General features: G+C 49.3%; 1 protein-coding gene across 8 annotated transcripts in view; it reads right to left on the bottom strand.

The window, feature by feature from the left end:
* Positions 1–12,853, bottom strand: part of ZHX2 (zinc fingers and homeoboxes 2) — a 153,462-nt gene that overhangs the window by 8,341 nt on the left and 132,268 nt on the right. For all 8 annotated transcript variants that reach the window (XM_070631963.1, XM_070631966.1, XM_070631967.1 and 5 more), the window contains one exon: positions 4,502–7,253. In XM_070631963.1, the coding sequence (XP_070488064.1) occupies positions 4,506–7,022 (2,517 nt within the window). In that variant the 5' untranslated portion in view covers positions 7,023–7,253 and the 3' untranslated portion in view covers positions 4,502–4,505. The remainder of the gene's footprint in view (positions 1–4,501; positions 7,254–12,853) is intronic.

Raw genomic sequence — 12,853 nt, 5'->3', positions numbered from 1 at the left:
AGCCTTGAATATTTTAAGCAAGCTGAACTATGGAAAATATTTCTGAGTGTGGAAAAAACTATGGAAAAATATTCTGACATTTCACAAAATGTACCTCCTCCCCAAAGCCATCCCTAATCACCAGGAGTTGGAAATAGTCAGAAATTGGGAGGTAGTGAATGGACAGTTGTGTAATAGTTCCCACTCCCACATGGAATTAAGAAATGACCACGTCCTGTGGGTTCAGCCTGGGTGGTGGTGGTGGCGCCGCTGTCGGAGAGGTGGTGGGTGGGCCACAGTGGTTGGCTCAGGTGCTGGCCTGACAGATGAGAAGTGGCCTTCAGGCTCCACCAGCTGCTGGCTGAGGAACCCAGGGCAAGTCTTTCTGAGCCTCAGTTTTGCCGTCTGGAAAATGGGGGAAAAAGCCATACCCATCGCACAGAGTTGTTGTGAAGTTTCAACGATTTAATAGATGTGCTTAGAAGAATGCTGAGCCTAGGGCATATACCAATAAATAGAAACTCTTCGTAGTAGGGGCGCTGGGATATTCCACCTGGCCAAACACCGAGGCAGATGTCTGACAAGCTCTGGCTTGAGTATTTTGGCTCATTTTTAGGAAAGGAGGACTTTATTTTTCAGTTCCTTACCAGGACAGGTCTCTCCATGGATGGCTCTGTAATTGTTTGCACCTGGAGACTGAATCAAGACAACACAATTCACGGGCTGGGAAGGATGCCTCATCTTTGTGTTTAATCTCAGGGCAAGGCGAGCCTGGACTGAGTCAAACATGGCTATGAGCCTTGCAAAGCTTCAGTCAGAGGCTCTGGCCAGGGCAGATGCTTAACTCCTGCAGAGGAAATCGCATCTTCGAGTCAGCTGGCAGCAGCTTATTCAAGTTCTCTCATACGTGCCTCACATAACCCCTTTTATGAAGTCAAAACCATGTGTTATTTGCAGGATTACTGTATATATAACAAGTGAACTCAACGGCAGCTTCCTCAATAAATATGTGTTTAAATAAAGGCATCACTGGGTATTTATGAATTTCAAGAGACCCACGTGTTCGGTTCATAAAAGCTGCGAAGTAATTTGGGGAGGTTTTTTCCCTCTCTCAGTTGAAAGGCTGCTTTAAGGGCTGCCTCCGTCCAGGAGGCACCCGCAGTGTGCACTGAGCTCCTTTCTCCAGGCCACGGCCCCTCTGAAGGATCAGGAAGCCAATTAGGGAGCTCAGTGTGGCCAGGTGGGAAGTAGATCTTGGCGTCCTGTTTAGGGACATTTTCCAGTGCACATTTGTGGCATTTACCATTAATACACATAAAAAGAGCTTCCTGGGAGTTTGCAGATTTTGGGGGAGACAGCTGGTTCTTATATCTCTGAATTATCTGATGTTCACTCAGAAGTCACCCCCCAAATCCTAGGTATCTCCCCACCAGAAATGGAGAATTTTGGTCAGAAATAAGGAGGCAGAAACCGCAGTAGGAAGAGTGAGGGCTCTGGAGAGAAACTGAGGTGCTGGCTGGGGGAACGTGGGTAAGTACCTTGGTTTCTGAGTCTTGGTTTCTGGGTTTATAAAAATAGGGAGAAGCTTACCTCTCAGAGTCGCTCAGAGAACTGATAAGACCATCTGCGGCCAGAGCACCCAGCTCAGCCTCTGCCACTCAGGAGGCCCTGTGTCCCCCTCCCATCCTCCCTCCCTTCCCAAAGCTGCTCTTTATGGTGTGAGCATTGCTTCCCCCCTTTACGCGTCTCTTGGGCCTCAGAGGAGTATCGGGCACAGTGGCAGCCGACCCAGAGGGGCATTTTCAACTGTTGGTAGTGGTATAGCTTGGGAGAGAAGGGCTGGGGACAGGTGGCCTCAGGGGCTGCTAGGGAGCTGCTGCCCCCAGACCCCTCCCCCTCAGCAAAGGGGACCCGGAAAGTGCCATCTGAGCTCACTCTGGGATACAGGGACACTTAGCATCCTTATACTCAGCAAACATAGTTGGTTCAGGATAGCTTTTGCCTGCCGTGGAAACGCATCAGGTTTTCTTTTAGTTTGCATCTTCTCATCGTTTGCTGAACCCCAAACCTGACTTCCTGGCTACACCAAACCTCTTTTGTTTCCTCAGCAGCACCATTCCTTTTCTTGTCTCTGCACCTTTGCCTTGTCTGTTCCTTCCACTGGAACCACTCTCTTCCTTGCCTGTGCACTTGGCTAACTCCTTCCCACCAGCTAGCCCCTGAGTCAGAGGTCCCTTCCTCCAGGAGGCCTTCTCTGACCCCCAGTCTGGGTGCCCCTCCTGTGTGCTCCCACACACAGCATGTCCACATCTCCATCATACCATGGATCGCCCTGGCTAGGAGAGGAAAGAGCAGTTTCCTCTGTCCTTGGCCTGACTGAGCTCCACGTGAATGAGGATGTCATTTGTCTTCTTCATCACGTTATCTCCGCTGCCTTGCACAGCAACAGCACACAGTAGGTGCGTGAATTGAACTGAACTCTCATGTTTACTCTGTGTAGGAGGAAAAAGCAATCATGTAGACTTATGTCAGGCGTTGAACAGATCAAGGACAGAAGACAGGCCAAGCTAGGAGTTTTCAGGCAGATTCTGATGGGACAAAAAAATGGCTCCCTCATTTCCACAAGGGAGACGTGGGCTGGACTGGTGGCATCTTATAAGAAGGCAGGAAACATGGCCAGAGGGAGGACGGAACTGAGGCTGTCAGATGGAGGTAGTTGGGGCTATTGGTGACCTTGGTATACTTCTGACCCCCTTCCATCACGAGCGCCCACTTCTGGGGCTGCATCCTCACCCCCAACCATTACCATTTCCTCCCAAAAAGTCAGAGGGGAAAGAAGACTTGACAGCATTCTGTGATTGGCTGCTCATGAAATCGCTCTTCTCCTAGCTGATGGAACTGGCTAAAATGAGGTTTCCGGAGGATTTTATTTTTTTTGCCAGGTGCCTCATTTTATTACGGAATAAATGAATTAACGAGTGACATGGCCAGCCAAAGTTGTCCAAGCTCATTAATAAAGAGGCACGGTAATTTCCAGGGCTCCCTTTGGGGCCTTATCAATCTTTCTGGAGGTTCTTACCTTCATTTCATTATTTTGAAAGATGACATGGGGGGCCCCTTCTGTTGCCTTTTAAGTGACCTCTGGAGAAGGCACCTGGGCAGACTGTAAATCATGCCTCTCCCTCCGGGTTCCAAGCTGCCCTGGGGATATTTCTGCGGCGTCCAAGCTGGACCTTTCCCTCCCATAGGCCTCTCCCCAATCACCCCCCCTTTCTTCTAAACTCACCACCAAGCTGCTGGGCCTTAGGCCCTGATGTGCAGGGACCTCTTGTGAAGCGCACCAAGCTTGGGTGGCACGTTCCATTATGTGGATGACATGGCCATTAGTAACCATGGTAACTTCCCTTCCCAGCCTTTTGTGGCTCCACAGGCCTAATTTACACCAGTTTCTTCCAGATTCAAGGGGTTTGGGGGTCCCGATCAGCACAGCTACGAGCAGGGTTACTTATAGAGACACACCTTCCTTTAGTCAGGACAAGACAGATACCAAGGACTGTCCGAACCTCGCAGGTTAAAAGAAACAACCCCAAATCTCTACTCTGTAAACCGAGATACAGACTCTTGGAAAGAATCCAAAAAGAAAAGAAAAGGAAAAAAAAAGAAAAAGGAAAAGACATATCCTTGTCATGTTTGTTTCTTACAGCAGCGAACACAAGACAGACAGAAGATGTGTTGTTGTTACAACTGCAACTAGACTTTAGAATGGACAGGCCCCTAAGGCCACTGGCAACAGTGCCGACTCCTCTCAGCATAGCCTTGCAATTAAGGACATAAATCTACCAGCTCCTGTTTTTCTCCTTTTTTTTAAAAGAATCTTTAAAAAGAACCTATCATCGGGGCCGGCCCAGTGGTGCAGCAGTTAAGTTTGCATGTTCCGCTTCGGCAGCCTGGGGTTCGCCAGTTTGGATCCCGAGTGCGGACATGGCACCATTTGGCACGCTATACTGTGGTAGGTGTCCCACATATAAAGTAGAGGAAGATGGGTACAGATGTTAGCTCAGGGCCAGTCTTCCCCAACAAGAAGAGGAGGATTGGCAGCAGTTAGCTCAGGGTTAATCTTCCTCAAAAAGAAAAAAAAAAAAAAAGAACCTATGATCATTGGGGCCGGCCTGGTGGTATAGTGGTTAGGTTTGCGTGCTCTGCTTTAGCAGCTCAGGGTTTATGGGTTCAGATCCTGGGCATGGACCTACACACTGCTCATCAAGCTGTGCTGTGGCGGCGTCCCACATACAAAATAGAGGAAGACTGGCACAGATGTTAACTCAGCGACAATCTTCCTCAAGCAAAAAGAGGAGGATTGGCAACAGATGTTAGTTCAGGACCAATCTTCCTCACCAAAAAAAAAAGAACCTATCATCTGTGTCAACATCTGTGTATCCCACAATCTATATCAACTCTGGTAATAACAAAAAAGCAAGACAGCATCCACCCCTAGTGGCCCGGGGCAAACAGGTGGAATTACCTGTCTAGGCCTGGCTGGCCTCGGCAGGGACGCCGTCAGAGTCCGAGTCAGCCAGTTCTGCCGTGCCTTCGGCTGCAGTCTGACTCCAGCTGTCTGACCTGTCTGAGATGGCGTCCTCCTCTCCGACCGTCACCTCCACCCAGTCCACAACGCCTGACTCCTCGTTCTCGTCGCTGCCCTGGCCATCCTGGCTGTTGCCCTCTGACCTGTCCGAGATGGCCTCTGAAGGCTTTGCTGGCAAACCATCTTTTGCTTGTTCGCTGCCCACTTTCGCCCTGGGTACCAACTTCTCCAAGTCCTCTTTGTAGAGCTTTTTGGGATCCTTGTAATATTGCGGACCCACCTCACTCCCGTTCTTTGGGCTCTCAATGATGACGGCTTTGGGTGCTTTCCTCGATGTGGCGTCGTAGCCATGGTCGTCTGCTACGTGCTGTACCTGGTATTGCTCCATCCACTTCAAGGTTCCAGTTTTTAGCAAGCATCTGTTCTCCTTGAACCAACGCACAATTTCAGTTCGGACCAGGCCAGTCTTTGCTGCCAACTGGTCATACTCCTGGGGCGTAGGCCACTGGGTTCTCGCAAAGGTGCTCCTCAGGAGATGAATCTGTTCTTGACTTTTTGTAATTGCTGGTGAAGGGCTGGGCAGAGAACTGGCTAACTGGGCACCAGAGAGCTGGTCAAGTCGAGACAGAGCACCATTGGGGGCCACCATGTCTTGGCCTTTTTTGCCAGACCCCATGGAATCTAAGACAGCCTGTTCCATGCTGTCCCGAAGCTTCCGCCTCTCCGAGAACCAGGAGTCGATCTCTCTCCTGCTCAGCTTGGTCTCCACCCTGAGTCGGTCCAGTTCTGCTTGGGTCGGAAAAGAACTTTTCAAAAAGCTGTCTTCTAGGATTTTCACCTGATCCTGGGTTTTTTCTTTGAACTTCTGTGGGGCGAAGTCTGGGTAGGCATGGTACGTGCGACCGTGGCGGGAGGCCGCGATGGCCAACTGGTCTTTGGCAAGAGATTCGCTGGTGATGTGGACGATGCCCCTTTGACAACGATACCGGTGGTCACTGAACCACTTCTTGATCTCACTCCTGGCGAGACCGGTCACCTCAATGAGTCTGTAGACCTCAGCATCGTCGGGGAACTGGCTCTGAAGAAAGCTCGCCTTGAGATGTGCTATCTGCTCCTTTGTCTTCTTGCGGTCGCTGGCTGGGGTCAGCGAAGGGTTGGCCACCTTAGGTGGGGGCTCTGGCACCTGAGCGACGTGTGGACGCTTGGGCTCGGGGGCAGCTTGGGGAGTCACTAGAGGTCTCTTCTGGCCGTGGTTGGTCACTCCGGCCACAGCAAGCGTGATGGGGGAGCAAGAGACGGTCGTTGACCCGCTCGTCACCTGGGTCAGCACCAGGCTGGTCTGGCCAAGGATCTGGCATGGCAGGGCTGTCTGGAGGATGGGCTGCGACATCTTTGTGGGGGCCAGCTGGGCGGGCAGCACAGTGATCGTCGGGGGTACTGACTGGATGGTGCCGTTAAACATCTTCTTCCGGGCCTCCTCCACCTCCTCGGGGGACCAGCTGATGCCATGCTTTAGGCGCTGGGTGGCGAACCAGATTCTGATGTGCTCTTCTGGGTGTTTGGAAGCGGCTGTCAGCCAGGACAACTCAGCCTGGGTCGGGTAAGGGAACTTGTTGAAGGAGTTGATCATGGTGGCATTCGTGTCCAGAGCAGAGTTATATTTGGTAGTATTCAGCGGGACGGGGACTTTGGGGACAAGGTTGACATTTGGTGGGAGCTGGACAGAAGGCATGACGTGCCCTAACGTGTCCTGGAGGAGCTCCACGCCTCCAAGTCTCGAGAGAATCTCAGCGGCGTCTGTCACCAGGCGGGCTGTCCCTTCCACGTGGTTCTCAGGGGTGGCCTCCTCGGGCTTCTTGGGCACCTTCTTGGCTTCAGCTTTCGGTTTCCCTGGCTTCATGATGGGGGTTTTGCTCACGGAGATCCCAGCATCACTGTCCCCACTTCCGGGGCCGCTGGTGGGCATGGACACGACATGGTTGGTGGCTTCGATGGACTGCTCTAAGACAGTCTGATTATTGCGCTTGATTAACTTCAGTTTGAAATTGGTCTCACCGGGGTGGAACTTGGCGTTGTGGTCAGACAGGGAGTCGTACTTTTTGGTTGTGAAGTTGCACTCGGCACACACATAGAGCGGGTTGAGAATCACGTTGGGGTGCTGCATGTCGACGTGCTCCGTGAACTCGTTCAGGTTCTGCGTGGAGTAGGGGCAGTATTTGCATTCATAGCCGCCTTGGAGTTTTTTGGATGGGTTTTCCCCCGTCGATTTCACCTCGATCACTTCGTTTTCTTTGGAAGCGTTTTCAGGTTCCGCTGCCCAACTGTCCTTGGCCACGTCAGGCTGGGGCGTGCTGATTCCTTTTTCTTTGGCCCTGTCTCCTTCCTCGGGCACATCTTGTTCTACTACTTGTGATGTCCGAACCATGCACGGGGTCGTAGATTTTCGTTTGCTTGCCATGCTGTCTGTCTGTGTGCAATGGCTCAGTTGGGGGGTGGGGGAGGGAAGCAGGTAGGGAAGGGACAGTGAAATTCTTGGAACAAATAAGACACAAGGTTTTTGGCTTTGTTCCCCCTCCAATGGCTTTGGCTTTCCTTGAATGCTGCAGTCTAGTGTTTGAGTTTTCAGAATGATTTCAACACAGAAAATTGTAACTGCTCCAATGGCTAAACGCAAGAGGCAGCGTCATACCTGCGGGACAAGAAGAAAGACAGGGTCAGGGTTTCTCCACAAGGCAAGAGGAACTAGCACGTCTTTCTGAGTTGTACCGACGACCCTTCCCAAATGGCACCCCAAGCAAATGCCCAGGTAGGCACAGACGGCGTCAGAGTGGGTGTACATAAAAATGAAACATTACATTCTTCTCTCCCCTTCTCTGGGAAGGGCACTGGGAACAGGCCCCAAACAAGCAAATGAGGATGCAGGTCACACGTTCACGTTTAGAGAAAAATGGACACAGAAAAACAACAAAGGTACTGAGATCTTCTGAAGTGGTGGCGGAGGGAACACTGCAGGTGAAATGTCGCTGGGCTCGCAAGCTCCTTTTACTGATGGTACATCAGAAGCAAGACGCTTACCTGCGGCTGGCAAGCAGGACTTCCACGGCCATTAGAAAATGAACGTGAAGGTTTTGTTTCTTATCATAAAAGTAAAAGCACTATAGAAAGTCCAGAAAACGCACTGAAGTAGACAGGAGAAAAAATCACCCCAAATATTGTAGTTCTTTCATTTCACTTGCAAGTCCCTCATTTCTATAAATATTGAACCAAATAGTGATTTAAAAAATGGCTGCATGGTATTCCATTGTAGGGACATACCATACATAATGTATTCAGCCATTGGACTTTTGTTGGACATTTAAGTTATTTCCAGTTTTTGGCTCTTATCAACAAAATTGCAGCCAACACCCTGAGTCCTTATTTCTGATAACTACCTTTGGATGAGTGCATAGAAATAGAAGCACTGGGTCAAAGAGTGTCGGCACTGGAAGTTCTCTTGACTCATACGGCTGAGTTCTTGCATCAGTTGGCCTTTCCCCTGGCAGTAAATGAGAGTGCCCAACTTACCACTCACCTATAGGAAATATGACCAGAAAAGCCTTGCTGATTAAGTAGAGGAAAACTGTTTCAATATGCTTCCGTGCTTTCCCTGATGGCTACTAAGGGTGAACTGCTTTCAAAGATTTACTTGCCATTTGTTTTCTTTGTGAATTGTCTGTTGATGCCATTTTTAAATTTTATTTTTAAATTTTATTTTTTTGAGGAAGATTAGCCCTGAGCTAACATCTGCTGCCAATCCTCCTCTTTTCGCTGAGGAAGACTGGCCCTGAGCTAACATCCATGCCCATCTTCCTCTACTTTATATGTGGGACGCCTACCACAGCATGGCGTGCCAACCGGTGCCATGTCCGTACCCGGGATCCAAACCAGTGAACCCTGGGCCACCGAAGCGGAATGTGCACACTTAACCGCTGTGCCACGGGGCCAGCCCCTGGGTTTTATTTTTAATTTACAAGAGTGCTCTATAGATTAAGAATATCAGTACTTTCCTTTATTTGTTGCAAAATTTCTCCAGGCTATCATTTACCTTATAGTTTTGCATATGGTATTCATGTAAAATTTTTAATTTTTAGGTAGCAAGTTTATTAACCATTTTCTCTTGTGGCTTCTTTCATTGTGATTTTATATATAGAAAGTGATCCCCTGCCTTGAGAGCTGAGACATATTATGCTATGTTTTCTTAGAGCGTTTTTGCTTTATTTTTTACATGTAACATCTGGAATGGAACTGATCTTGGGTTAAGCTGTAAGACACTATTTTTTGGAAAGTTACCAATTATCTCAGTAGCATATATTATGTTATTTTTTCTCTTCCCAGTAATTTGTGAAACCACCTTTGTCATACATTAAATTTTCATATATACTAAGGTGTTTCTAGGTTATCTATTCCAGGCTCTTATCTAGTTATTGAGCCTTGCGCTTATGCCTTGTTTTAAAAAATATTTTTTGCAGGGTAGAGCATGTTTTAATATCTCGTAGCATGAGTTCCGCCTTATCACTCTTCTTCTGCAAAACAGTGCTGGGTTATTTTGATCATCTAGTCCCATCAATCAATTCTCATAAATCAGAATCATCTGCAAAATAACATCCTGTTAGAATTTTGATTGGAACTGTGTTACACAAATATTAATTTGGGAGTACAGGGACAATTTGCTTATTAGGAGGTAGTATACGTTAACAGAACCCAAACTGGGGAAGTGATGGGCTAGGCCACGTTAAGCGTCTAAGTGCATGGGCTGAGGCAGAAGAAGGCCTTTCATTTTGTGAGAGGAGGAGGGAGAAATGTTTTTTTTTGTTTGGTGTGGAAGATTGGCCCTAAGCTAACATCTGTGCCAATCTTCCTCTATTTCCCATGTGGGATGCCGCCACAGCATGGCTTGATGAGTGGTGTATAGGTCCACGCCCAGGATCTGAACCCTTGAACCCTGGGCCGCCGAAGCGAACCCAACCGCTATACCACCAGGCCGTGAAGGAGAAGTGTTTGAAATAAGGATGGCTGATATCCAAGGAGAAGGGAATGGAGGAGTTGGCATATCACCTCCTGCCACTCCCACTGGCCTGGGTTTGAGTCCCCCTGTAGAGGGGGCTCAAGGACAGAAGTAAAGACTTATTTTCATGAGCAACTCTGTGGGACTCTGGGCCCACATTCATCTGCTTAGGGGTTCAGGTGACAAATGTGAGCAGGTCTCGGGGGGGCATCCCCTCTTGTGAACCCCAAATCTGGCCACTCTATGGCTGGATCCCTGGCATTTTCATGCAGGACAACTTCATCAGCAGTGGGTGGGGGTTCCTCAGGGTCCTGGTGAGGAGCGGACATGGGCACAGCAGAGCAGCGGGGAACTATGTCTTTTTGCTGACCACACCCAAATTGACATCTTCTGCCTCCATTTCACTGCTGATCAGACTCTTGATTTTCCCCCTCAAACATGTGTCATCCCCTCCAGAGTTCATCTCCATCAATGGCTCCATCAATGGCTCCATTATGGCTCACTCAGGCCAAAAACCCGACTCCCTCTATACAACGAATCCATCAGCAATCCTGTTGAGTCAGTCTTCAAAATAACCTAGTCTCAGACCACTTCTCACCACTTCCACTCTCCCTGCCTTGTCTAAGCCACTGTCATCTACCACCTGGAAGCCGACGGCAGCCTCCCAAGGGTCTCCTGCGTCCTTCCTCTCTAGAGTATCAAAGGGATGTTTTAAGGTAGGAATCAGTTCATGTCACCTTTCTCCATGAAGCCCCTTCTCGGCTTCCCATCAGAGTGAACTCCACGCCCTTGTAACAGCCTGCAAACCCCAGCACGTTCTGACCCAGGCTTCCCTCTCCCCTTTGCTCCTCACGCTCCGGCTTCTGGAACAGGTGTCTCATCCCCATCACAGGGCCTTTGCCAGCATGTCTCACCCCCAGAGCTCCCCAATTCTCAAGGCTCCATTAAAAGTCATCCTCCCAGGGGCCGGCCCCCTGGCTGAGTGGTTAACTTCGTGCGCTCTGCTTCGGCGGCCCAGGGTTTTGCCCGTTCGGATCCTGGGCGGGGACATGGCACTGCTCATCAGGCCATGATGAGGCGGCATCCCACATGCCACAACTAGAAGGACTCACAACTGAAAATATACAACTATGTACCGGGGGGCTTTGGGGAGGAAAGACTGGCAACGGTTGTTAGCTCAGGTGCCAATCTTTAAAAAGAAAAAAAAAAGAAATGGTTTAAAAAAAAAAGTCATCCTGCAGAGAGGCCTTACCTGATCGCCACCCCATCCAAACTAACGCCTCTCCCAGACTCCCTCTGTTTCCTTACCCTGCTTTGCCTTTTTTTTTTATTTATATATTTTGTGGCTAAAGGAGGAAGGAGAAGAGAGTATTTACCTACTTGTTTATTGTTTGTTTCTCCCTGTAGAATTGTGCTCCCAATATGGCAGCCACTAGCCACATGTGGCTCTTTAAATTTAAATTAATTAAAATAAAAAAAAATTCAGTTCTTTGGTCACCCTAGCCACATTTCCAGGGCTCAAGAGCCACATGTTAAAGATTGTAGGATATGTCTAACCTTGAGGATGTCCTACTGGACAGCACTCTTCTAGAACATAAACTCCACAAAGGCAGAAACTTTTCATTGTGGTTTCCCCAGAGCCTAGAACGTACCTAGCCCACAGTATGCTTTCCATAAATATTGGTTGAATAATTGTATTAACGGCGGGGTGGCTACCTCGTGGGAACTGTAGCTGATACAGAGAGATGAGGTATGGTAAAATCTCTTGTGGGTGCTCAGTAATGTGTCTGCATGTATGTGTGCACGTGTGTGTGCTTGTGTATGTGCACGTGTGTGAGTGTGTGCATGTGTGTGTCTGTATGCGTGTGTGTGCGTGTCAGTGCTGGGGCTTCTATGAGCGGAGGAACTCTGTAAGGAGAAGGAGGTGTTAAAGTTCTGTAGGAAGCGCCATTGACACAGCAGAATGTGGCTAAATTTGTACCCACTAGCCAAGAGGCCTGGGCATTTGAATGACAAATTATTATTATTTTTTTTGTGAGGAAGACTGGCCCTGAGTTAACATCTGTGCCAATCTTCCTCTACTTTGTACATGTGACACCGCCACAGCATGGCTGATGAGTGGAGTACGTCTGCATCCGGGATCTGAACCCGTGAACCCCGGGCTGCCAAGGCAGAGCACACAGACCTGAAACCACTTGGCCACGGGGCCAGCCCCAGAACTACAATTTTTAAGAGAGGGAGCAAAAGGAGAATTTTCTCCTGTAGAACAAAGAAATCAGGCAGGCATGGGTGCAGGGGAGAAGAGACAGAAACGCCCCTATCTAGAATTATTTAAATTTGTTGACAAGTAAGGTCGAGAAATGAGCCAAATTGTGGTGAAACAGCCTAAAAGCTTTTCCATTGTTCCAAAAACTGTAGTTCACAATAAACAGTATCTTCTAAGACTTGTTCGGCAACCAGGAATCCAAACCATAGCAGAGTAAAAAGAAGGAAAGATGAAGGGAAAAAGAGAGAAGTGGAGGGGGTGCTCGGAAAACGCTGAGCCTTTGACGACTTCCTCTCCCGGGGTCCTGCTGACGGAGCTGCGAGAACCGCTGCCCTTGGAAGAATCACGCTCGCACCACAAGGGGCTGAGGGTCTGCAGGGCAGCAGCTCATTGGCGACGGTCTTTTTGAAAGCCTGGGAGCCGCCAGTGAGGCCAGGACCAGCGCCATGATGCCTGGGACTCGCTGGCATGAAGGCTACAGTTTCCGGCCAAGTCTTCAGGTTCATATGTACACTGGCCAAAATTGGCAAAAATAAAAAAATGAATGAACGAACAAATGAATGAATGAATAAAATGCAGGTTAAAAACTCCAACACAGTCCTTTCCGTGCTGGATGGGGCATATCCCAAGAGACCAGCTCCACGTAGTGGGTCTCACCCTGGGCCAGCTCCCCAGTGGGTCTGAACTGAGCACAGACACGTTCTGTGCCAACCTGAAGACATGCCACTTAAGGGGAGCGAGTTGTCCCGCGGCTGCTCCAGCCACCTGCCGAGGGCCCGGCAGCGGGGAGCCTCAGAAGCCATCGCTGCCCTCGGGAGGGGGCCTGAGCAGGTTAGCACTAAGCACATCTGTGATTAAGATCCTGGTGCGCAGAAGCAGAGGAGAGGTAAGATGTTTCCTTCCTTTATGACTATGCTCCATAGTGCCTCTTTCTTTCCAGCAGTCCCACCCCTCACAGGATAATTAGGACAGAGCGTGC

The sequence above is a fragment of the Equus przewalskii genome, chromosome 8 (genome assembly GCF_037783145.1).
Source record: "Equus przewalskii isolate Varuska chromosome 8, EquPr2, whole genome shotgun sequence".
NCBI lineage: Eukaryota > Metazoa > Chordata > Mammalia > Perissodactyla > Equidae > Equus > Equus przewalskii.
This window is presented reverse-complemented; position numbering and strand designations above follow the sequence as displayed.